The sequence below is a fragment of the Lithobates pipiens genome, unplaced genomic scaffold (genome assembly GCF_037356315.1).
Source record: "Lithobates pipiens isolate NorthernLeopardFrog02 unplaced genomic scaffold, aLitPip1_a1.2 Scaffold_18, whole genome shotgun sequence".
In the NCBI taxonomy this organism is placed as follows: domain Eukaryota; kingdom Metazoa; phylum Chordata; class Amphibia; order Anura; family Ranidae; genus Lithobates; species Lithobates pipiens.
In genome coordinates, this window is record NW_027507758.1 from 630,058,555 (window position 1) to 630,083,535 (window position 24,981).

General features: G+C 46.7%; 1 protein-coding gene across 1 annotated transcript in view; it reads right to left on the reverse strand.

Annotated features, from left to right (window-relative positions):
- LOC143989933 (uncharacterized) overlaps nt 1-24,981 on the reverse strand; it is a 359,732-nt gene that overhangs the window by 304,441 nt on the left and 30,310 nt on the right. The window contains exons 5-7 of the mRNA XM_077490205.1: nt 8,347-8,574; nt 8,064-8,267; nt 7,812-7,953 (exon numbers count right to left, since the gene is read on the reverse strand). Of these exons, the coding sequence (XP_077346331.1) occupies nt 7,812-7,953; nt 8,064-8,267; nt 8,347-8,574 (574 nt within the window). The remainder of the gene's footprint in view (nt 1-7,811; nt 7,954-8,063; nt 8,268-8,346; nt 8,575-24,981) is intronic.

Here is a 24,981-nt window from a genome sequence, read left to right on the forward strand (position 1 = left end):
CCTATTCTGTTTATTTTAACCCTTGAACCCTTCCTAAACAATCTTAGGCAAAACCCTGACATTAAAGGCGTCCAGGCACGAACTAAGGAATACAAACTCGCCGCCTTTGCGGACGATATTCTGATGTTTCTCTCTAACCCCCATACCACCATACCGATTCTCTTGAAAGAATTCCATACGTTCTCTTCACTCTCTAACCTCAAAATAAACTTTACAAAATCTTATGCACTTAATATCTCCCTCACACCGGAATCTGTGACCCAGTGTAAAACCAACTTCCCGTTCCAGTGGAGAGATGATGACATTACGTACCTAGGTATAAAGATCACTAGCAAATTAAAAGATTTATTTATAAAAAACTACCCGGACATCCTCAGGAGAATATCTGACGACTTGAAACAATGGAACAAGTCGTCCTTCTCTTGGTTCGGCAGAGCGGCCATACTTAAAATGAATGTCCTGCCACGCATTCTCTATGTACTTCAGACGGTCCCGATACACCTTCCCCAGACTTTCTTTAACTCATACAAGAAAATATGCACAGAATTTCTTTGGGGTACCCGTAGGCCTAGAATTAAATATTCCCAACTCACTCTCCCCAAACGGTTAGGAGGCATAGGACTGCCAGACCTTTACAATTACTATACCGCCACTCATCTGTCCAGAATTGTGGACAGGAATCTCCACGCACAGACTAAAGATTGGGTTGACTTGGAATCCTCATTCACCTACTTCCCTCTAAGATCTCTACCATGGCTAAGTCATTCACATTACCGTAAAATCACAGACCCACACCCACTTATCGCACCAACACTGCAGTGCTTCCGCAATGCATGCATGCGCTCTTCCATCTCTTCTGTCCCCGGACCGCTCACACCACTTATCTTTAACCCAGACTTTCCCCCAGGGATGCAGAAAAACTTCATTCATGGGAACTGGTCACAAGAACAGATCCTGCTGAAACATTTCTATACTAAGAGAAAATTGATGACAGCCACACAACTAGCCATGCAACAGCAGAAACCCCCCATACCAGCATGGACCTTCCAACAAATCACCCATTTTATTAGAGCTACAGGAAAAATTAGGGATTGCTCAAGACAACTGACACCCTTTAAATCGCTGTGCGCATTCACAACTCCTCAGACCCATCTTATCTCTCAGACCCACTCTCTACTATTCCAAAACCAGGAACCTAATGCATCAAAAGCCTGTACTACTTGGGAACAGGATTTTAGGAGTTACACTTACATCTGAAGAATGGGAAACTATCTTCCTAAACATACACAAAGGTTCTTTAAACATTTCAACCCAAGAGAATGGGTACAAAATCCAAACTCGCTGGTACAGGACACCTGTCCTTTTACACAAATGGAATTCACTAACCCCCGACACGTGCTGGAGATGCCTTCAGGCTCCGGGCACGCTGCTACATATTTGGTGGGAATGCCCTGCCATTCAAAAATACTGGAAAGAAGTTCACAGATTGATACGGAAAATCACGTCAGACGACTTACCTTTTACTCCGGCCCAGTTCCTACTCCATCATACCACGCACAACATAGCCTCGTATCGTAAATCTTTACTCATTCATCTAGTTAACGCAGCTAAACAGTGTATCCCGCTCCACTGGAAATCCCAATCCTGCCCATCTACCAAAGAATGGTTTCACAGAATTCAAAGGATAGCAGACATGGAGGAATTAATTCACATCTCCAGGGACACCCCACAGAAATTTAGCCACAGATGGGCTTGCTGGATACAATTCAAGTCCGCTCCCGATTATCCCAACATCCTTCGACATTCTGACCGATCGTAAAACCTTGCGCCCACCCCTCAAAACGAAAAGGCTAATGTGACACTTCAGGCACATTCTTAGACCCGGATTCCACCTCCAATAATAAACTCACTGAACCGCTCAGACCTTTGAATCTATGTAAATTGGTCATACCTTGCTTAGGCCCTAGCCAATTAACTATGACCCCTCATACTCCAGATTAACCCACAGCTGACTAGACGGAGTCTAACTGATTGCTACAACTTGCACCTCCCCTCTCCCCCTCCTGCCCCCACCAGCCCCTATCTTCCTTCCTCCCTTTCTCTTCCCCTCCTGTTCTCCCTTTCTCCTTTCCAAAATGTGCGTAATAGAGCACAACCTCGGCATTAGATTATGCTCTCCCCCACCTTTTCTCCACCGTACTACTCTACTGATCCCAATACTGCAACCTAGCTAACCTGGACTATACAGTGTATGCCATAGACCGGGTATAGGCATGGGGAACGCGGTCTAGGGTTTTAATTTTGTTCAGATGCATGCCTAACTTGGTGACATTGACAGTTGGATGGCTTCTCTCATGCTTGCCGTGAAGCTACACCATTAATAGATGAAATATACAGCTAGAACACTATTGACAGTGCAAATGGCCTCCAACTTGTCTCTTTGCAAACCCATCTTGAACAGTACCCATGCCTTACCTGGACATTGGTAGACCTGAGCACATCACTACTACGTTAAATACCAGGCCAATACAAACTGTATAGTCCTGTTTGTGTTCTCTGTTACTTATTATTTTTACATGTTATGTAATTCCTACTGAAAGTACTCAGAAATCTATAATGCAGATTACAACATTGGTTTATGTTAAAAGTTTGACATGTATAACAATATGTACGTTACTCTACCTTCTTTAATAAAACTCATTGAAACAAACAAAAAAAAAAAACGATTCAGATGTGTAAGGTCTATGACTGGCCTCCAAGATCCCTTTTTCTTTTGGACCATAAAGAGAGGAGAATAAATTCCCCACCCTCGTTGATCGTCTGGCACGGGAAAGGCAGCACCTTGAGCCAATAAAGATTTCACGTAGGCTAACAGGATCTGCCTTTTTTCTTCTGAGGCCCAGAAGGGAGGTGGGAACATACCTGAGTCCTGGGGACCTGCTGAAGGTCCAAGAATGGCCTGAATAGACCGTTCTGATGGTCCAGAAGTCCTGGATTGAGGCCGCCCAGACATGCCGAAAACGTAGAAGACGAGCCCCCACCTGGCCTATCTGAGCGGGCCCAATCTCAAAAAGATTTAGTTGGTTCCCTCTCTCCTGTCGCACTGCTCTTGGCGGATTTCTTAAAGGAAGACTGCCTTGACTTGGAATATTCCCGACCCGGTCTATAGCTACGGGCCTCCCTGGCCTGCTCCTGATATTGTTTCTTAAGAAAAAATCTTCTCTGGCTTTTTAGGCGTCTATCCCAAGGAAGAAACCCCGACTTCCCGCCAGTGGCCCGGGTTATGGCATTATCCAATTTATTACCAAAAAGGGAAGAACCCTCAAAAGGGATACGGCACCATATCTGTTTAGACGTTGGATCAGCCAGCCAGGGACGGAGCCAAAGAGCCCGTTTGGCGGTGACAGCTGAAAGCATAACCCGAGACACTAAGCGGATGATGTCAATCAAAGCCTCCCCCAGAAAAGCCGATGCAAGCCGTAACTCCTGGATAGGAGAGCTTTTTGCGACTTCATCCGAAATGTTCCTGAGGGTATCATCCACACTGTCCGTCCATACTTCCATGGCCTTGGACATTGCTGCTAAAGCCAACGCTGGCTTGCATGCCATACCAGCAGTGAGATAAATTCTCTTTAAATCGGAATCAATCCGCCTATCTAACGCATCCTTGAATGAAACTGTATCTTCCAGTGGAAGAGTCACATGCTTTACTAGTCTCATCACCGCTGCATCCACTAGTAGAGCCGATTCCAGATACTTGACCTCATCTTCCTTAAAGGGATATAACTTTAAGACTTTTGAAAGCATACTATTCTTTTTCTCAACTTTACTCCATTCATCCGTAATGACCTCACCAAGTTCAGACAGGAATGGAAAGTTGAGACGCTCCCTTTTAAGTTGCTTAAAATACTTCCTTTGTTTGGAAGGATTAGCCACCTCCTCTTCCCAGTTCAAAGCCTCTCCGATAGCCTTCACCAAGGGGGAGAGTAAGGCAAAGTCAAACCCCACACAGGGACTATCTTCTTCAGATTCACTGTCTGATACAGCAGCTGAAGGGTGGCTTTGTAGAGAGGACTCCCAGATCTCTTGAACTTGCGGCTCCCTCACTGGTCACTGAGGTGACTCTGACTGAAGCACAGGGGTCTGACTGGCCCTGGTCCCTTTGAGGGATTCTTTCACCACCTTTTCAACAAGGGATCTTAGTTGCTGGTCCGTACCCCCTCTCTCACTAGAGGCTTGGAAAAGCAGAGGTCTCACAGGGATTTACCAGTAGGAACTTGCGACCTGCATCCCCAGCAGGTACTGACAACTGAACGGCTGGAATGAGCCCTGGAGGAGCGAGATCGTTCCTCGCTACGGCGCTCAGATCTTGAGGGTGATCCGTGATGTTTCGATTTAGAATATGAATGCCGGTGGTAAGACTTTGAAGAATTGCTTCCTCTGTGCGTTGAGCTGCGTTGCTGTTCTGACCTAGATGGGCTAGTGCAAGACAGAGATAGAAGAGACATAAAGATAAGGAAAGATAACAGACTGACTAAGACTGGATCCCCCCCCCACTCCCCCCCAGACAGTACCTATTATGAGAGGGCTGGCCACATACAGGCGGAAGAGAGTCCATATCTCTAGGGGTTTCCATAAATGCTGCAAAGATATACAAGTAAGGCTGAGAGCAGCAGACACACACACGCCCACCCCCCTCTTCCCAGAAGGCCACCTACCTCCACAGAAAAAGTCCTGGACAAGAGGAAGTCGCGTAAAAGCCTGCAAGCATTTCCAGAGCCTGCAGGCTATTCCCCATGTTTAAATAAGGCGCCTTAGTGACGTCATCACAGCGTTGTGCGCGGCGCTACTGCGCATGCGCGAATAGCGTCATTTTGCCGCTATCGCTCATGCGCGAACCAAGCCTCGTTCTCGCGCCGCACTCGCGCATGCGCAGAACGATCGTACGAACGAAAAAAAAACAGGAAGTAATCGGCGGCTGGAACGCAGGCTAACCCAGCCGCCATGCCTGTAACTACAAACATATACACAGGAGAAATGAATGGAAAAAAAGGTGACAAGCAAGGAACAAACACAAACTGCTGCCATGAAAAAGAGGAACAATCTTACCGCTCCCACACGATCGTCTCCAGGCCGAAGGTAAGGAAAACACACCGGACTTCTCAGGGCAAAATAGGTCACCTGCTATTTAGCAGGGCTTTCCAACCAAATGCGCAGCCTGCCTGCCAATGGCTAGGTTCCTGGCTTCCTCCAGCACTTATATCCAATGCCCACTCCATACCCCGCTAGTAGCTAGGGCTTAGCGGAGTCATGCGACAATCTCGTCTACAGTCGCTATTCGGCCAAACCAATAATGGAACCCTGTGGGAGCTATCTTCAGGTAGAAAGACCGTAATGGGTCCTACGGAGGAGGACAAAAAAAAAAAAAAAAAAGAACACGGCCATGGGCAGGGAGCAAAGATTTATGGGAGTAGTGTCCTATAGGGTAGTGGAGGCAGGACTTAACCCACACGTTGCTGCCATGGAGTCTGTCAGGAAAAATATGGTAGATACCATAAAAAAATTAAATAAATTATATTATAATATACAGTGGTGTGAAAAAGTGTTTGCCCCCTTCCTCATTTCCTGTTCCTTTGCATGTTTGTCACACTTAAGTGTTTCGGAACATCAAACCAATTTAAACAATAGTCAAGGACAACACAAGTAAACACAAAATGCAATTTGTAAATGAAGGTGTTTATTATTAAAGGTGAAAAAAAATCCAAACCATCATGGCCCTGTGTGAAAAAGTGATTGCCCCCCTTGTTAAAACATACTATAACTGTGGTTGTCCACACCTGAGTTCAATTTCTATAGCCACACCCAGGCCTGATTATTGCCACACCTGTTCACAATCAAGGCATCACTTAAATAGGAGCTGCTTGACACAGTAAGGTCCACCAGAAGATCCTTAAAAGCTACACATCATGCCGAGACCCAAAGAAATTCAGGAACAATTGAGAAAGAAAGTAATTGAGATCTATCAGTCTGGAAAGGGTTATAAAGCCATTTCCAAAGCTTTGGGAATCCAGCGAACCACAGTGAGAGCCATTATCCACAAATGGCGAAGACATAGAACAGTGGTGAACCTTCCCAGGAGTGGCCGGCCGCCCAAAATTACCCCAAGAGCACAGCGACGACTCATCCAAGAGGTCACAAAAGACCCCACAACAACGTCCAAGGAACTGCAGGCCTCACTTGCCTCGGTTAAGGTCAGCGTTCATGCCTCCACCATCAGGAAAAGACTGGGCAAAAATGGCCTGCATGGCAGAGTTCCAAGGAGAAAACCACTGCTGAGCAAAAAGAACATCAAAGCTCGTCTCAATTTCTCCACAACACATCTTGATGATCCCCAAGACTTTTGGGACAACATTCTGTGGACCGATGAGACAAAAGTGGAACTCTTTGGAAGGTGTGTGTCCAAGTATATCTGGCGTAGAAGGAACACTGCATTTCATAAAAAGAACATTATACCAACAGTAAAATATGGTGGTGGTAGTGTGATGGTCTGGGGCTGTTTTGCTGCTTCAGGACCTGGAAGACTTGCCGTGATAAAAGGAACTATGAATTCTGCTGTCTACCAAGAGATCCTGAAGGAGAATGTCCGACCATCTGTTCGTGTACTCAAGCTGAAACGAACTTGGGTTCTGCAGCAGGACAATGATCCTAAACACACCAGCAAGTCCACCACCGAATGGCTGAAGAAAAACAAAATGAAGACTTTGGAGTGGCCTAGCCAAAGTCCTGACCTGAATCCTATTGAGATGTTGTGGTATGACCTTAAAAAGGCCGTTCATGCTCGAAAACCCTCTAATGTAACTGAATTAGGACAATTCTGCAAAGATGAGTGGGCCAAAATTCCTCCAGGACGCTGTAAAAGCCTCATTGCACGTTATCGCAAACGCTTGGTTGCAGTTGTTGCTGCTAAGGGTGGCCCAACCAGTTATTAGGTTTAGGGGGCAATCACTTTTTCACACAGGGCCATGATGGTTTGGATTTTTTTTTCACCATTAATAATAAACACCTTCATTTACAAATTGCATTTTGTGTTTACTTGTGTTGTCCTTGACTATTGTTTAAATTGGTTTGATGTTCCGAAACACTTAAGTGTGACAAACATGCAAAGGAACAGGAAATGAGGAAGGGGGCAAACACTTTTTCACACCACTATATATATATATATATATATATAGATATATATATATATATATTTATTTTTTTTATTTGGGGCGGGGGGATTGTGATAGTAGAGATTATTGGGGGGAATTTGTGCTGGAAGAGGGGGATTTGGAGTGATGAGAGAGGATGGGGGAGGAAGGGGATTTTTTGTGGAGTTGTGCTGGGGGAATATGTAGAGAGAGAGGATTTGAGCTGGGGGGGCAAAGATTTAGGCTGGGAGAGTGAAATTCACCCAGGGTGGGTATGTACGGCTTAGGGGGGTGAGCACACAGATTAGTGTTTTTTTTGGGGTGGGGATTTTCGCTGAAGCATAATGCTCTTATATCTTTGAGGGGGGTGGAGGTGCAATTTGGCATGTTCGCCCTGGGCTCTGGGTGACCTTGTCCCAGTACTGCCCAGATCGAATAACATCTATGGTGAAAATAAATATTTTACTGCCAGCTGAACCCCAGAATCTCCATAAATCCAATCTACAGACATAAATTGTGTCTGCAGCACAGAGAAGGAAGATTATCACCCAGTCCCCGCCCCCTACTCTGGACCAATCAGTGAGCAGTATGGGTGGAGGAATGTATTTAGTGTTAATGACCCACCTGTGCTGATCTCTGTAGGAGTGTCCTCCTCTATAAATGTCCCCGTTATTCCATCCTCCTCCATAGACTGCTGATCATCCCTCACATACCTCTCTTCTTCTTCTGATTTCACCTCAAATTCTATATCGATTGGATCTCCACTCTGAATCAAGAAAATGAGAGAAAATATCATCTGTAAGATATAAACTTGCATAAAAAAAATCCACACATTGTCTCCACAAGTCCATGTTCTAGATGCTCCATCCCACCAACCTTGAAACAGTGGGGGATGGTGTGATCTTCCTGTGTGGAATCCCGGGAATACAGAGGACGGGGACATCTCTCTGGTGGGTTCCTGGTATTAGGTGGTTCCATCATATCCTTGTGTCCTTCTGAAAACTCCTCCATCACTCCATACTCCTCATCCTCCTCTTTATACTCTTCTTTAACAACATTATCATCCTCGAGGTTTCCACTCTGAATATATAATAAAACATTAATTGTAACAAACATGCTGTGTATAAATCAGAACTACCAATAATTGTCAATCATCTACCTGATGATGATGAGGGATGGTGTGATCTTCCTGTGTGGAATCCCCGGAATACAGAGGACGGGGACATCTCTCTGGTGGGTTTCTGTAGCTGGATGACTCCACCATGGTGTCCTGGTACAGATCTTTGTGTTCTTTTAGAATCTCTGACTCCTCCATCACCCCATCCTCATCATCCTCCTCTTTTATCTCTTCTTTAACTTCAACTTTAGAATCTCTCAGGTTTCCACTCTGAATATATAATAAAAATGACATCAATGGTAACAATGCAGATAATGTACAGATCCTAATGATACTATCAGTGATTGTTCCTCATCTACCTGATGATGGTGAGGGATGGTGTGATCTTCCTGTGTGGAATCCCGGGAATACAGAGGACGGGGACATCTCTCTGGTGGGTTCCCATTACTGGATCCATCTGTAGGAAACACACACACTGACTGAATACATTGTTTCTATGTGTTTATCAGATGATGGGGGATCTAGGTGGAGCCTCCGTACTGCTCTCTCCTTTACAATAAAGTCTCCTCTTACCCGGTGATGTGAGGGGCGGCTGATTGTCCATCATGACGTCCTTGTAGAGATCCTTGTGTCCTTCTAAATACTCCCACTCCTCCATGGAGAAATAGACAGTGACATCCTGACACCTTATAGGAACCTGACACACACAATGATACAGTCACCATCCAGACACATCCCTTGTCTGTTACTGGATAATGTCCCAGAATTCCCAGCACCGCTCACCTCTCCTCCATCATCTCTCTGGTGACTTCTAGAATCTTCTTTGTATTTCTCTATTCTATCAGGGAGGGAGGTGGAGGCAATGTGATGTTCATATGATCTCCAGACTTCACAGGAGGAAAACTCTAGATCTGAACACAAATAGTAAAATCAAATGATATTCCCAGAATCCTCCTCACCTCACCATTCAGGTCTCCATTTTATTAAAGCCCCTGTTCAGGCTGAGGTATAATTTTTTTACCCACACAGGACCCCAGCAGGTTTACAGCTTGTTGTAGACATTATGGGTTCATTATATACAACGCAGGACCAACAGTCCCACTTTGCTAGTGAGGATGCCAAAGGTCCGCCCACATCCTAAGATCATCAGAAAAAAAGCCAGATGGATGGACATTAGGAAGAGGAGCTGTGAGGTCAGTGTGATGTCATAGGACATATAGACTCTGGATGAAGGGACTTTGGGAGGAGGAGCTGTGAGCTCAGTGTGATGTCATAGCACATAGAAGGAGCTCAGAGACAAATGAGAATATTGCTCAGCCAATGGGAGATGATCTCAGCATGACTTACATAATGAAGGAGATGAGGGGCTGGAAAGGAAGTCACATAAGGCAGGGCTTGATAAATTTGCTTTTTTTTTTTTTAGGGCAGTGTGGGTTGTCATCGCCCGGGGCTGGGCAAGTAATTTGTGAGTAATCTGTGAGGTGCAGAACTTAGGACAATGTGTGCAGGAGATGGATGCATGGCATGTGGTGCAGAACACAGGACATGGGGTACAGGGTACTGGAGAAGGGAGCGGAACATGGGGTGCAGGGGAAGGGTACAGTGTGAAGAATGCAGAACACAGGGTGCAGGACATTTGGTGCAGACCACAGAACAAAGGGTGCAGGACATGGGTTGCAGTGTGCAGGACATGGGGTGAAGGACATGGGGTTCGGGGTGCAGACAGAAGAACATGTGGTGCAGAACACAGGACATGGCATGCAGGGTGCAGAACATGGGGTGAAGGGTGGAGGTCACAGCAGGACATGGGGTACAGGAGAAGGGTAGCGTTAATAGGATGGGGGGACATGGGGCGCAGGACATGAAGTGCAGAACGCAGGACATGTGGTGCAGGATGCAAAACATGGGGTACAGGTCACTGCAGGACAGGGGGTGCAGAAGAGTGAAGAACATCGGGTTCAGGGTGCAGGATGCAGGACACGGGGTACAGAACAAAGGACATACGGTGTAGGACAGTAATCCAATCCCCCCTCCCCCTGTGTCCTCCTACATGTCCTGTACATCTCCCCCAGCAGTGTGTGAGAGCAGAGTGGATGGAGAGGACATCTTGTGTACATAAAGCAGCATGTCCCTCCCTGGCTGGTCTCTTAGCTGGCTGCTTTGCAGGCTTGTCCTGGTTCCTCCTGTAAGGACCCTGTAGTCCTGTTTCTCAGCACCTTGTGGGGATCTTTGAGGCAGTGCCGAGGTGGCGCCATGTTGAAGATTCGGTCCTCTCCTTGAGGGCTCTGCAGGGACACAGGCAGCTGTGGGTGGAAGCAGGAGCCGATGGTGACAGTAATGCGGCCGCGGAAAGGAGAAAGATCGGCAGCGGGAGCTCAGTGAGATGAGTCCTCTCATGCCGCTGTCCTGCCCAGTCCACCCCTGACTTCACAGGTCGGGTGCCATCATCTACTCCTCCCCCCTCACCCTCCCGCCTGGCCCTGTCTGAGCCACATTCCTGTCTGAATAATGTGTCCGAGTTTCAGGCAGAAACATCATTCAGACCAACAGTGAGAATGGACTGACAAGAGCCCAGGGGCCAGGACACCATTTCTAGTCACCATGGTAACCTTGGATTTGTTGAGCCCTGATTTATGGTGACCATAGAGACATGGAAATTCCGCTGGTTCAGCAGGGATCGGTCACATTTCCATCCATGTGAGGTCACTGCCGGATAAAAGTCACTCCATCAGTGGCTGCAGCCAATAGCTTCATCACTGATCTGTGTATTCTGAAAGTGGAGGAGCGCCCCCCCATTGTCAGAATACAATAGTGCAGCGGGGAGGATTCACCCATCCCCCTCCAATGTGTGGATGGAGGAATCACTTCAGTTTTTTCCTCTCATCCCGCTGGATGAACGATAAAACTGAACCATGTATGGCCAGATTTGGAAGGAAGATATATTCATCATCAACTGATCTCCCTGAAGGGGTTAATCTACATATTACCTCCTCTGTAGCCAGATCCTGCAGTGTCTTCTCTTTACGACTACGTCCGCAAATGCAACTTCATGCCAGAATCTGACATCACTTCCTGTCTGTACCTGACATCACTTCCTGTCTGTATCTGACATCACTTCCTGTCTGTATTCCATAGAAACTTCCTCTCGGGGTAGAGGTGAGATCACCATCTTGTGGAGCTCAGAGGAACTGCAGCTCAGAGAAACATCTTGTGAACCCAGCCTTGTGCTGTGTGTGTGTACTGTATATCCTTATAGATGGGTCATCTCCACTCCCACCAAGGGGGATAGAAATATATTACTGCTCGGGGGGGGGAGACATTTTGGCCCCTTTGATTTTGCAGTAAAATTGATGTCAGATTTAGTCATGTAGAACATCTGTTATATGGATACAAAGAGCCCCAGCCGAGAGTAAAGGGTGGAAATGGCTCCTGATCCCCAGATTGGGCAATTATGTCCCCAATATAAATAGAATAAAACCTGCGCTATGTGTAACAACTCAAATACCTACAGAAATAACTTATACCGGACTGCTGCTGTAACAAAGGTAAGTGTTCCCTTTATCAACTAGAAGAGCATTATGTGTCACAGCGCTGTCCTATTGTGTGTGCACATAAATCATCACAAATACACTACAATATGTGGAGACATTCATATATAAAGTGCTAGGGGCTCAAATAATATTATCTGCAGATCTACTGCTTCCACTTTACACCTACTTCATTGATCTTATGGTGTTTATCAATAAATTAAGTAAACTGATCCATGTGCAAATTCATATATAACATAAAGTGTTTTGTGCTCAAGTAGCTGTTCCCTGCAGATCCACTGCTTTCACTTTACACCTACTTCATTATTCTAATGATATTTGCTGCTATATTAAATAAACTTAAATCTGTGCAAATTCATGTAATCATATTCAATAATCAATATTTTGTACTCAATATATTGTTTTATGCAAGTCCACTGCTTCCACTTTACATATACTTCAATGAATTTATTTTGCTAGAAGAAATTCCACCAACCAATGAAAAATTGATAAGGTGTAAAGTTCTCGGAGCTCCAAACAGTGCCAGCTGTAGTGTAGCCACGCCTTCTTCCTCCTCTTACACACGTGTTGGTGAGGGCGCCCCCTTAGTGGTGCTTCCCCACTCACCAGAGCAATATGACTCCCAGCTTTTCATCTACCAGAGTCACCAACATTCTTCACACTCTCCTCACCTCCGATGGCAAAGGAATCGGATCCTCCTCACTCACTCCTGAGAGTCTGCTGTGCTTTCTGTCATCTCCCTCCTAGACTCCTCCTCCTCCGACTGCTGTTCCAGCAGGAGCTCCGCCTCTTCATACACAGAGCTCCGCCCTCTTCATACACACTCAGAGCTCCGTCTCTTCATACACACTCAGAGCTCCGCCTCTTCATACACGCTCAGAGCTCCGCCTCTTCATACACGCTCAGAGCTCCGCCTCTTCATACACGCTCAGGGCTCCGCCTCTTCATACACGCTCAGGGCTCCGCCTCTTCATACACGCTCAGAGCTCCGCCTCTTCATACACGCTCAGAGCTCCGCCTCTCCATACACGCTCAGAGCTCCTCCTCTCCATACACGCTCAGAGCTCCTCCTCTCCATACACGCTCAGAGCTCCGCCTCTTCATACACGCTCAGAGCTCCGCCTCTTCATATACGCTCAGAGCTCCGCCTCTTCATACACACTCAGAGCTCCGCCTCTTCATACACGCTCAGAGCTCCGCCTCTTCATACACGCTCAGAGCTCCGCCTCTTCATAACGCTCAGAGCTCCTCCTCTTCATACACGCTCAGAGCTCCTCCTCTTCATACACGCTCAGAGCTCCACCTCTTCATACACGCTCAGAGCTCCTCCTCTTCATACACGCTCAGAGCTCCGCCTCTTCATACACGCCCAGAGCTCCGCCTCTTCATACACGCTCAGAGCTCCGCCTCTTCATACACACTCAGAGCTCCGCCTCTTCATACACACTCAGAGCTCCTCCTCTTCATACACAGTCAGAGCTCCACCTCCGTAACTTTTTCAGAGAAAGCCTGCTGTGCCTGCAAGTATGTGTAGAACTCAATGAAAGCACTGCGCATGCGCAAGCGGCTCTTGCGCTCGTTCACATGAGTTTGTTCAATACGCAGCCAAAATCTTAGTGAATGTTAAAGAGGGATTCCACCAAAAAAAAAACATGAAAAGCCAGCAGCTATAAATACTACAGCTGCTGACTTTTAATAAATGGACACTCACCTGTCTCGGGGTCCAGCGATGCCGGCAGCCGAGGCCGATCGATCGCTCGGCTCTCGGCTGCTGCCGCCACCATTCTAGGTGAGGGAATCAGGAAGTGAAGCGAATTGGCTTCACTTCCCGGTTCCCTACTGCGCATGCGCGAGTCGCGCAGCGCAATAGGAATTCTCCGCGCTGTCTCTGAGACCCGTGTGTGTCCCAGCAGACAGCGCGGCAGGACAGGAAATGGCGTAGACTCCCACGGGAGTCTATGCCCGGAAGTGGGTGTAAATACCTGTCTTTGACAGGTATCTCCACCCCCCTTCCCCCTGAAAGGTGCCAATTGTGACACCGGAGGGGGGGAGGGTTCCGATCAGCGGAGGTTCCACTTTAGGGTGGAACCCCGCTTTAAGCAATGTACATGCAATTGCGTGGGTTGAACAGGCACAACGCTAAACTTTACATTTTTTTTTTTTTACGCGGTTCACCTTTATGTATTTTTCTAAGATTTGCAAACAGGTTATATTAGCGTGTTACGTTGCCAACATGTGAAATGCACCTTGTTAAAATTATGTAAAAAGACTCTCGCTCCTCTAGCTCCTCCTAAAAGGGCATTTACCCTTCCCCCTCGAATGCTTATGATTTCCTTAGGCTTGCTTTTGCTTTTAAAGGGGAACTCCACAAATCCACTCCATTCCCAAAAGGCTTTGAGCTGCCTTCACCAATCCAAACCACATCCTTTTTTCAGAGCAAACAACAGGGCCAGCTAGGAAAGGGGCAAGAAGAGCGATCGCCCAACCCCCTCCTGAACCATACAAGGCCACATCCACTCAACATAGCTGGCTGCCTTTGGGGCATGTTGGGCTCAGCCCAATACCAACTATAAAGCACCTTGTACCCACTAGTTTAAAGGGGCTTTTCACATTCCATAGAGCCCACTGTCTGCAGCCCCCCACAACCCCAGCCTAGGGTTATGTGGAAGGGGACCTCGTCCCCCTGAATATGGGAAGAAGGTGGTTGAATTTTGGAGTGCCTGAGCCCCTCCTACCCCCAAGCATATACCCCCCTTTCATGGGCTGACTTGCTGTGTTTGGCTAGGGGTTTGTTGGTGTTTGGGAGGGGCACAATATTTTCTAAGTTTGGAGTGGTATTTTTCACATGGGGGTTCTCATTTTGAGCCTTAACAGACCCAACTGGCCTTGTATGTATTGGGGGGGCATGCTATTTTTTGTTTTGGGTTAAAATCTTGCAGATTTGTAAGCTTTCTCTAAAGCCGTACATCTTTGAAGCAGCATTTTGTATACATGCTACAGATGCACCACTTTACAGGCAGAGTAACCCCCCTCCCCCTTCTTCTTGTTTAGTTTTTGGTGTTATCCAAATTGGTGACATTAATATATGTCCCTCAGGGTGGCCCCCACACCCATTTTAAGGCCAATATCTAGAATATAAGCCAGCCAAGTGCGGACTAGAAAAATGAACAAGTCAGTTCCCATAGACTGCAATGGTATTAGTTGTATAACTTTTGCCCAAGTTAGGCTCTTTGTTTCCCCCCCTGGACCGGGGAGTGTTTTTTCCATCTCTAATTTTGTAGCAGGCTGGATGAAGTGCTTAATTGTGAACAGGGAGTGGCTTATTTTGTGCTAGCTGCATTTGAGTTGTTTTGGGCATGCTCAGGGACTTTGTTTTTTTTTCTGTGGCTTTTGGTGTGTAAAATGCATTTGGGTTGGTCTGGGCATGCTCAGGGTCTTTGTTTTTTTGGTGTTTTTTTGGATTTTTCTGGGCAAATTCAGAGAGCGTGTTTTTTGGGTTAGTAATTTAAGGACATCCTTAACAGGTGTACCCACTTTGAATTTCCGTCTCTACATTGGGTGAACTTGCATTTCCTGATGCCAAACATGGCAGCATACATATGATATAGCTCCGCACCTATATCCACCACAGGACCTGTTTAGCTCTATAAAAGTCTGACTGAGAGCTACCTCCCCCATTCTCCTTTTTGTCCTCAAAGATCAACGCCTACAGACCGTTAAACTCAGGATAAGCTCTTACCTGCCCACTATGTCTGAGTCCGTCTGGGTTCAAGCCTCTCCCAGCATGCAGTCCCACATCTTAGGCTGCTAAACGCACCAACAAAGTGGGGAACCCCTTATGGTGGTCTTTTGGGGTCAAGGTGTTCTCTAATCAGAGACGACAATCCTCTTGTGGCATGCCTGCTGTGGGATCTGGATCCAGCAGCTGGGACTGCATGATGTCTTCTTTCCTATGGAACTCTTTCCAGGTCTGTCAGTTTCTATAAAACGTGTTTTCTTGCTCTCGTATCTCTAAAGACCCCATACACACTGTGCTCTTCTGGGGTCCCTCGGCGGCTGTCTCGGCTTCCTCCTGCAAGTGCTTCTCACGTTCATGCGAGGGAGCTCGCATGGTGAGAAGCATCTGCGGGCGCGCCCCCGTGATACAGCCGGCGGCTATAGCCGCTCGCTGTATCACACGGCCCCTCCCCCGGCGCTCCGCGTCAGTGGATGTGATTGACAGCAGCGTGAGCCAATGGCTGCGCTGCTTTCCATCCATCCACTCCAGCCAATCAGCGGCCAGGCTGAACGGTGGAAAGGACGTCGGGGGACGAGCGCGGGACTTTTGAAGGGTGAGGTAAGTAAAACGGGGGGGCTGGGGGTGCCGGGACTGTCAGATGTTTTTTCACCTTAATGCATAGAAAACATTTACCTTTACAACCCCTTTAAGGTTTGACCTCATGTTGAGTGGTTTTGGTAAATCTGAGGGAAAAAATCTGCAGAAGAATGTATGATATCTGTCTCGCTCTCGCTCTCTCTCCTTTCTCTCTCTCTCTCTCCTTCTCTCCTTTCTCTCTCTCTCTCTTTCTCTCTCCTTTCTCTTTCTCTCTCTCTCGCTCTCTCCTTTCTCTCTCTCTCTCTCTCCGTTCTCTCTCCTTTCTCTCGCTCTATCTCGCCCCTCTCTCTCTCCTTTCTCTCTCTCTCTCTCCCCCTCTCCTTTCTCCTCTCTCCCCCCTCTCTCTCTCCTTTCTCCTCTCTCTCTCCTTTCTCCTCTCTCCCCCCTCTCTCCCTCCCCCTCTCTCTCCTCTCTCTCTCCTTTTTCTCGCTCTATCTCGCCCCTCTCTCTCCCCTTTCTCTCTCTCTCTCTCTCTCTCTCTCTCCCTTCTCTCTCTCCCTTTCTCTCTCTCTCCCTTCTCTCTCTCGCTCTCTCCTTTCTCTCTCTCTCTCGCTCTCTCTCCTTTCTCCTCTCTCCCCCTCTCTCTCTCCTTTCTCCTATCTCCCCCTCTCTCTCTCCTTTCTCCTCTCTCCCCTCTCTCCTTTCTCCTCTCTCCCCTCTCTCCTTTCTCCTCTCTCCCCTCTCTCTCTCTCCTTTCTCTCGCTCTATCTCGCCCCTCTCTCTCCCCTTTCTCTCTCTCTCTCCTATTCAGGCATCATCTCATTATGAGGAACAGTCAATGACAGGTAAGTTTTGCTATCCTAGTACCTAGTAAAGGGGATAGAAGGGGGGGATGTATTACTAGAGGATGGGGGGTTTGCCCAGATTTCTTTTATTTAAATTTGTTTCTCTTTGCCAAAAAAAAGGGGGTATATATATATATATATATGTATTTTTTTTCTCTCTCTCCCTCTCGCTTCCCTTATTTCTCTCTGTTGCCATGCAAGTCCCCCTTGCACCTTTTGGTTCTTCCGCTAGCATGAGCCTAACACCATATAACCAAGACCACCGCAATACCAGGTAAGGGCCAACTTTGGGTAAGTAAGAAGATACATGAAAAAGAGTGTGTTCTGCCCTGAGAAGCGTGTCTTCCTGTCTATTGCAGTCTCGGCCACTCACACTCCCGCTCTAGGAGGTCCAGAGGCCCCCTAGATCGTCAGGATTATTGCAGGGCAGAAAGTGACTCCTCCACTCCTGGCAGACCCAGTACAAAGGATGCAAATGTACACTTAAGAGAACGCACACAGCTTCTCCTCCCGAGCGCCCGAAAAGGCAAATGTTGGTCATGTGGAGATGACCCTATGCCTGCAAAGCTACTTTGCAGTAGACATGTGCATTCGTTTTCGTCCGAATGCATTTTCGTCCGAATTTCAGCTATTTTCGTTTTCGTTTTGACAAACGATAACGAAAGCACAAAATCCGAAAAACGAAAGATCCGACATAAATAAATGCTTTATTTTCGTTTTCATTGTTACAACAGTTCGATATAGAATAGGAGATTCGACATGACTCTGACAACAATCTGTGTCTATAGAACCTGTGTTCGAATGTGCCTAACCTTACCTCTATTAGTCCAAGATTATATAGAGAAAATATTCGACAGAGAAAAAAGATTTGACAGAGAGAAAAGATTCTGCAAGATACTGTCCTAAAAAGTGTTTGGGGACCCGGGTCCTGCCCCAGGGGACATGGATCAATGCAAAAAAAAGTTTTAAAAACGGCCGTTTTTTCGGGAGCAGTGATTTTAATAATGATTAAAGTGAAACAATAAAAGTGTAATATTCCTTTAAATTTCGTAGGGGGGGGGTTGTCTATAGTATGCCTGTGAAGGGGCGCATGTTTCCCGTGCTTAGAATTGTCCCTGCACAAAGTGTCATTTATGCAGGAAAAAAAGTCCTTTAAAATCACTCGCAGCTATAATGAATTGTCGGCTCCGTAATACAGAGAACACTCATTGAAAGTCATTGATAAAAAAATAAATAAATAAATAAAAAAAAGCGTGGGGGTCCCCCAAATTCAATTACCAGGCCCTTCAGGTCTGGTATGGATATTAAGGGGAACCCTGCCTCAAATTTAAGAAAAAATTTGACGTGGGGTTCCCCCTAAATATCCATAACCAGACCCTTCAGGTCTGGTATGGATATTAAGGGGAACCCCGCGTCAAATTAAAAAAAAAATTGACGTGGGGTTCCCCCTAAAAATCCATACCAGACCCTTTATCCGAGCACGCAACCTGGCAGGCCGCAGGAAAAGAGGGGGGGACGAGAGAGCGGCCCCCCCTCCCTCCTGAACCGTACCAGGCCACATGCCCTCAACATTGGGAGGATGCTTTGGGGGTCTGTGACCCCTCAAAGCACCTTGTCCCCATGTTGATGAGGACAAGGGCCTCATCCCCACAACCCTGGCCGGTGGTTGTGGAGGTCTGCGAGCGGGGGGCTTATCAGAATCTGGAAGCCCCCTTTAATAAGGGGACCCCCAGATCCCGGCCCCCCCCCTGTTTGAAATGGTAAGGGGGTACAAAAGTACCCCTACCATTTCACAAAGAAAGTGTAAAAAATGTTTAAATAAAACAAACACACTTTTGAAAAATTCCTTTATTAAAAATAAAAAAATAAAAAAAAGATTCCAGCGGCGGTAATCCACTCTTGCTATCCATCGACGGACGGTCATCTCTCCAGCGATGTCTAATATCATCCAGCGCAGCGCAGCATCCTTCTTCTGTCTCCGTGGAGGAGACACTACAGGCATTCCGGCGGCTGACGTTTGTTATATACGGAGGGCGGGGCCACCCGTCACTTGACCCCGCCCCCCTCTGACGCAAGGGGAAACCCGGGGTTCCCTGTGACGTAGGGGTGACCCGCACCCCTCTGATGTAACACAGGCAGGTTTCCGTTACATCAGAGGGGGGCGGGGTCACCCCTACGTCACGGGGAACCCCGGGTTTCCCCTTGCGTCAGAGGGGGGCGGGGTCAGGTGACGGGTGGCCCCGCCCTCCGTATATAACAAACGTCAGCCGCCGGAATGTCTGTAGTGTCTCCTCCACGGAGACAGAAGAAGGATGCTGCGCTGCGCTGGATGACATGAGACATCGCTGGAGATATGACCGTCCGTCGATGGATAGCAAGAGTGGATTACCGCCGCTGGAATCTTTTTTTTATTTTTAATAAAGGAATTTTTCAAAAGTGTGTTTGTTTTATTTAAACATTTTTTACACTTTCTTTGTGAAATGGTAGGGGTACTTTTGTACCCCCTTACCATTTCAAACAGGGGGGGGCCGGGATCTGGGGGTCCCCTTATTAAAGGGGGCTTCCAGATTCTGATAAGCCCCCCGCCCGCAGACCTCCACAACCACCGGCCAGGGTTGTGGGGATGAGGCCCTTGTCCTCATCAACATGGGGACAAGGTGCTTTGAGGGGTCACAGACCCCCAAAGCATCCTCCCAATGTTGAGGGCATGTGGCCTGGTACGGTTCAGGAGGGAGGGGGGGCCGCTCTCTCGTCCCCCCCTCTTTTCCTGCGGCCTGCCAGGTTGCGTGCTCGGATAAAGGGTCTGGTATGGATTTTTAGGGGGATTCCCACGTCAATTTTTTTTAAAATTTGACGCGGGGTTCCCCTTAATATCCATACCAGACCTGAAGGGTCTGGTTATGGATATTTAGGGGGAACCCCACGTCAAATTTTTTCTTAAATTTGAGGCAGGGTTCCCCTTAATATCCATACTAGACCTGAAGGGCCTGGTAATTGAATTTGGGGGACCCCCACGCTTTTTTTATTTATTTATTTATTTATTTATTTATCAATGACTTTCAATGACTGTTCTCTGTATTACGGGAGCCGACAATTCATAATAGCTGCGAGTGATTTTAAAGGACTTTTTTTCCTGCATAAATGACACTTTGTGCAGGGACAATTCTAAGCACGGGAAACATGCGCCCCTTCACAGGCATACTATAGACAACCCCCCCCTACGAAATTTAAAGGAATATTACACTTTTATTGTTTCACTTTAATCATTATTAAAATCACTGCTCCCGAAAAAACGGCCGTTTTTAAAACTTTTTTTTGCATTGATCCATGTCCCCTGGGGCAGGACCCAGGTCCCCAAACACTTTTTAGGACAGTAACTTGCAAATTAGCCTTTAAAATGAGCACTTTAGATTTTGAACGTTGGAGTCCCATAGACTTTAATAGGGTTCTAAAGTATGCTATATACTAGCTCCGTCGAATCTTCTTTATACATTCGACAGACACCATAAGCCTTCAAAGACAGATTCGACCGTGATTCATGTGGATTTTCGGACGAATGCAATTTTTGAACGAAAAATGAAATAAATAAAAACGAATTTCGGGAGTAACTAAATAAATTAAGTTTTCAGACGAAAACGAAATTCCGAAACGAAATATTTTACTCTGCACATGTCTACTTTGCAGCAACTGCTTCAGGCAGCTTGCCAGAGACCAGGAGTATGAGAGTCAGCAGGTGTCAATCTTGCTCAAGAAAGTAGTCCCCAACTCCCTGGCAGAATTTTCCGGTCATCTGGGGCAACCAGGGACAGAAGCAGAAGAACAGTGTGGGCCCTGCACCACGTCTAAACCAAGCCATTCAATCCACTCTAACTAGAGGGTTTCCGGGCACTTCAGCAGTGCTGCGTAGGCATTCAAGGGGCTATGCAAGTACGCAGGCAAAAAAATGCCATGTGGTGCTTACGCTGGTGTGTTTGGGGGACAGAAGCCACACTGGGTCAGAGATTCTGTCAGCTCTGCAGGGGCAGGCTGAGAGGTGGTTGACGCCATGCCAGCTTAAGCCAGGAATGGTGGTTTGCGACAATGGCACCAACCTCCTCTCCGTTCTCCGCCAGGGACAACTGACCCATGTGCCCTGTTTGGCTCACGTCCTTAAAGGGGTTGTAAAGGTAAAAGTTTTTTCACCTTAAGGCATTCTATATATTAAGGTGAAAAAACATTCGACAGTGCCGGCCCCCCCTCATTTTACTTACCTGACCCCTCAAAAGTCCCGCGCTCGCCCCCGACGTCCTCTTCACCGCTCACCCTGGCCATTGATTGGCTAGAGTGGATGGATTGAAAGTAGCGCAGCCATTGGCTCACGCTGCTGTCAATCACATCCAATGATGCGGCGCGCTGGGGGCGGGGCCGAGTGATACAGTGAGCAGTTACGACCACCAGCTGTATCACGGGAGCGCGTCCGCAAGCACTCCACATCATGTGAGGAAGCTTGCATGAAGTTGTGGAGTCCTTGCGGGAGGGAGCCGAGACAGCCACCGAGGGACCCCAGAAGACCAGGTTCGGGCCACTCGAGCTGCACAATGGAGGTAAGTATAGCATGTTTGTTATTTAAAAAAAAAATTCCTTTAGTGACCCTTTAACTTGGTGGTGCAGTGGTTCTTGGGCAGGTACCCGGTATTACAGGATGTCCTGAGGCAGGCCAGGAACGTCTGTATGCATTTTTGCCAGTTATATAATGCCAGTGCTCGGCTGGCTGACCTCCAAAAGGAATTTAACCTGCCCAAGAACCGCCTAATCTGTGACATGACCACAAGGTGAAACTCAACTCTGGCCATGCTGCAGCAGCTGCACACGCAGCAGAGGACCATCAATGAGTACTTGTGTGACTATAGCACCAGGACAGTGTCATGGGGAGCTTGTTCAGGGATGCATGCACTGTCCTGCGGAGGTCATGAGGATGGTGAGCAGTGACAGTGCATGCATCAGTGACACTGTCCCTCTTGTCTACCTGTTGGAGCACAAGCTGCGTGGAATAATGGACAGGGCACTTGAGGCAGAACAGAGGCAGGAAGAGGAGGACTTCCTTACCTCTCAAGGCCCCCTTTATCCAGACAGTGTTCCTGCTGGCCCGCCGATCACACAGGAAGAGGAGGAGGAGGAGGATTGTATCAGCAAGGAGGTGGAGCCTGTCACTCAGCCTCAGCAGCAGTCTTTAAGGAATGATTTACAGTCCCAAGAAACCCGTGGACTTGTATGTGGCTGGGAGGAGGTAGCTGCGGATCATGTCATCCTTAGTGACCCAGAGGACTCCGGACCAAATGCCTCAGCTAATCTACGCTGCATGGCCTCCCTGATCCTGCAAAGCCTGCAGAAGGATCCTCGTATTCGTCGGATCAAGGAGAGGGACCATTACTGGTTGCGGACCTTATCTTGCCATCGCAGAGGATGAAACATTTTCGGGAGGCCTTGCAGAAAGGTCTGTGCCATGCGTTCCCAGAGACTGGGAGGTTACAAATTCTTGGTCCTGGACAACGTGTTGCTGAGGCTTCAGCAACATGACAAAAAGACCCCATACCGATATTGTGGTCTACCTACAAAGCCTATATGAGTGGCATCCTTAAAAAAATACAAGTGTCTGTCAAAAGCCAGAGAACGCGACAAAGAGATTTTATCCTCAATTAAATGTAAAGAAGAGCTGAACAAACAATCCCCCTCACCTAACCTATCCTCCTCTTTTCTCTCAGATAGGAACAAACTCCCTTCTCTTTTAAAGTACAGTAGCATAATGATCTCAATATGAAAAAATCAAAGGCAAAATTTTGCACCCTAGGGAACAAAGTGGTGTCCCTCCTAGCAAAAGGTGTTAAAGCGGAGGTCCACCCTAAAGTCGGAATGTCCGACCGTGTGTACAAGGGCTTACACCCTTTTCATTTGCTATTTGGTATAATGTGAAATTTGTATGTTTCATCTACTTTTTGTAAGCTCTCAAATACTTAATAAAAATGATTTGAACTTAACCACTTCCCGACCGACGCACGTCGATGTACGTCGGCAGAATGGCACGGGCAGGCATATTAGCGTACAGGTACATCCAATCTTAAATGCCGCCCTGCCATCGCGAGTGTGCCGAATGCGGCGTGCTCGCACGCCAGTCGGGACCCACGTGAGTCCGGTCGCGGGTCCCGCAGACTCGATCGCCGCGATCATCTCACGGGGCAGCTGAACTGGGAGATGCTGTTGTAAACAGCAGCTTCCCGTTCAGCCTAGCAACAAGTGACGCTGATCTCTGCTCCATGTGATTGGAGCAGAGATCAGTGTTCACTAAAACAACGCCCAGCCCCCAACAGTTAGTAACACACCCCTAGGAACACTTAACCCCTACACTGCCACCCACTGGTTAACCCCTTCACTGCCAGTGTCATTTACACAGGAATCAGTGATTGCTGTATAAATGACAATGATCCCAAAAATGTGTCAAAAATGTCCGATGTGTCCGTCATAATGTCGCAGTCACAATAAAAATCGCTGATCGCCACCATTACTAGTAAAAAAAAAAAAAAATTAATAAAAATGCCATAAAACTATCCCCTATTTTGTAAACGCTATAACTTTTGCGCAAACCAATCAATAATCGCTTATTGTGATTTTTTTTTTTACCAAAAATATGTAGAAGAATATGTATCGGCCTAAACTGAGGGAAAAAAATTTTTTTATATATATTTTTGGGGGATATTTATTATAACAAAAAGTAAAAAATAATGCACTTTTTTCAAAATTGTCGCTCTATTTTTGTTTATAGCGCATAAAATAAAAACCTCAGAGGTGATCAAATACCACCAAAAGAAAGCTCTATTTGTGGGAAAAAAAGGACGTCAATTTTGTTTGGGAGCCACGTCGCACGACCGCGCAATTGTCAGTTAAAACGACGCAGTGCCGAATCGCAAAAAGTGGTCTGGTCTTAAGCCAGCAAAATGGTCCGGGGCTGAAGTGGTTAAAGTGTCACCTATGAGCAAAGTTTTTGGATGTCGAAGTTTGTCATCATTGCACCAAAACACATTTTTTTTTCTTTCTTTTTTTTTTTTGTCCAATATATTTTTTATTGTAATTTTACTTTTAACAAGATTGCAGTCATAAAATCAGGGAATAGTAAAAGGAAGAAATCCAATTGGTCAGGAAAAGGACTTGTCGGGAATGTGGAGGCGGAGTCGTTATTAATTTGTGTACAATACACAACGTGTTACATTATTATAACAAAATATTGTAAAAAAGATCACACCATAGAAAATGGGGGGGGGGGGGGGAGAGTAGAAAATAAACCCGGATATGAAGGTGACATTTGTGTACGGGGAACACCTTAACAATTACCACCATTTTATTCTCCAGGGCCTCTGCTTTCACAAAATATAGGTTTGGGGGTTTTATCTAATCTTCAGGCCCAAAATCTGCATTTTAACATGTGTGAAAAAATAATGGAAAACCAGCTCTGGCAGTGAAAGGGTTAATGTGAGCTAGATGGGATCAGTCTGCTGTAGTCACACTCTAATCATTACAGCTCCCCCTAGCTGCAGCCTGGTAATAACATTGCTAGGAGGTCTATTCATTTATCTGCTACATACTTCCCATCTTGATATAAACGTCAACTTATATTTAGGGGTTTATTTATAAATAATTTACATAGCAATCTGCCCGGTGACAATGTATGTACATCCCTTCTGTGTGAATGGGGATGAACATGAATGGCATTAGGCTTCCTGCTGGCTGAATGTTGTCCATTGGTTTAATATTGTAAATACCACATTGGACCGCTAGATGGTGCTAACCCCATTGATACTTTGTGGCCATTTCATAGCAAAATTTGGTATTTTGTTGTTTTAAATCAATGGGTGGGTTGACTAACAGCTTCAGCACTTTCACCCCCTTCCTGCCCAGGCCAATTTTCAGCTTTCAGCGCTGTCACATTTTGAATGACAAT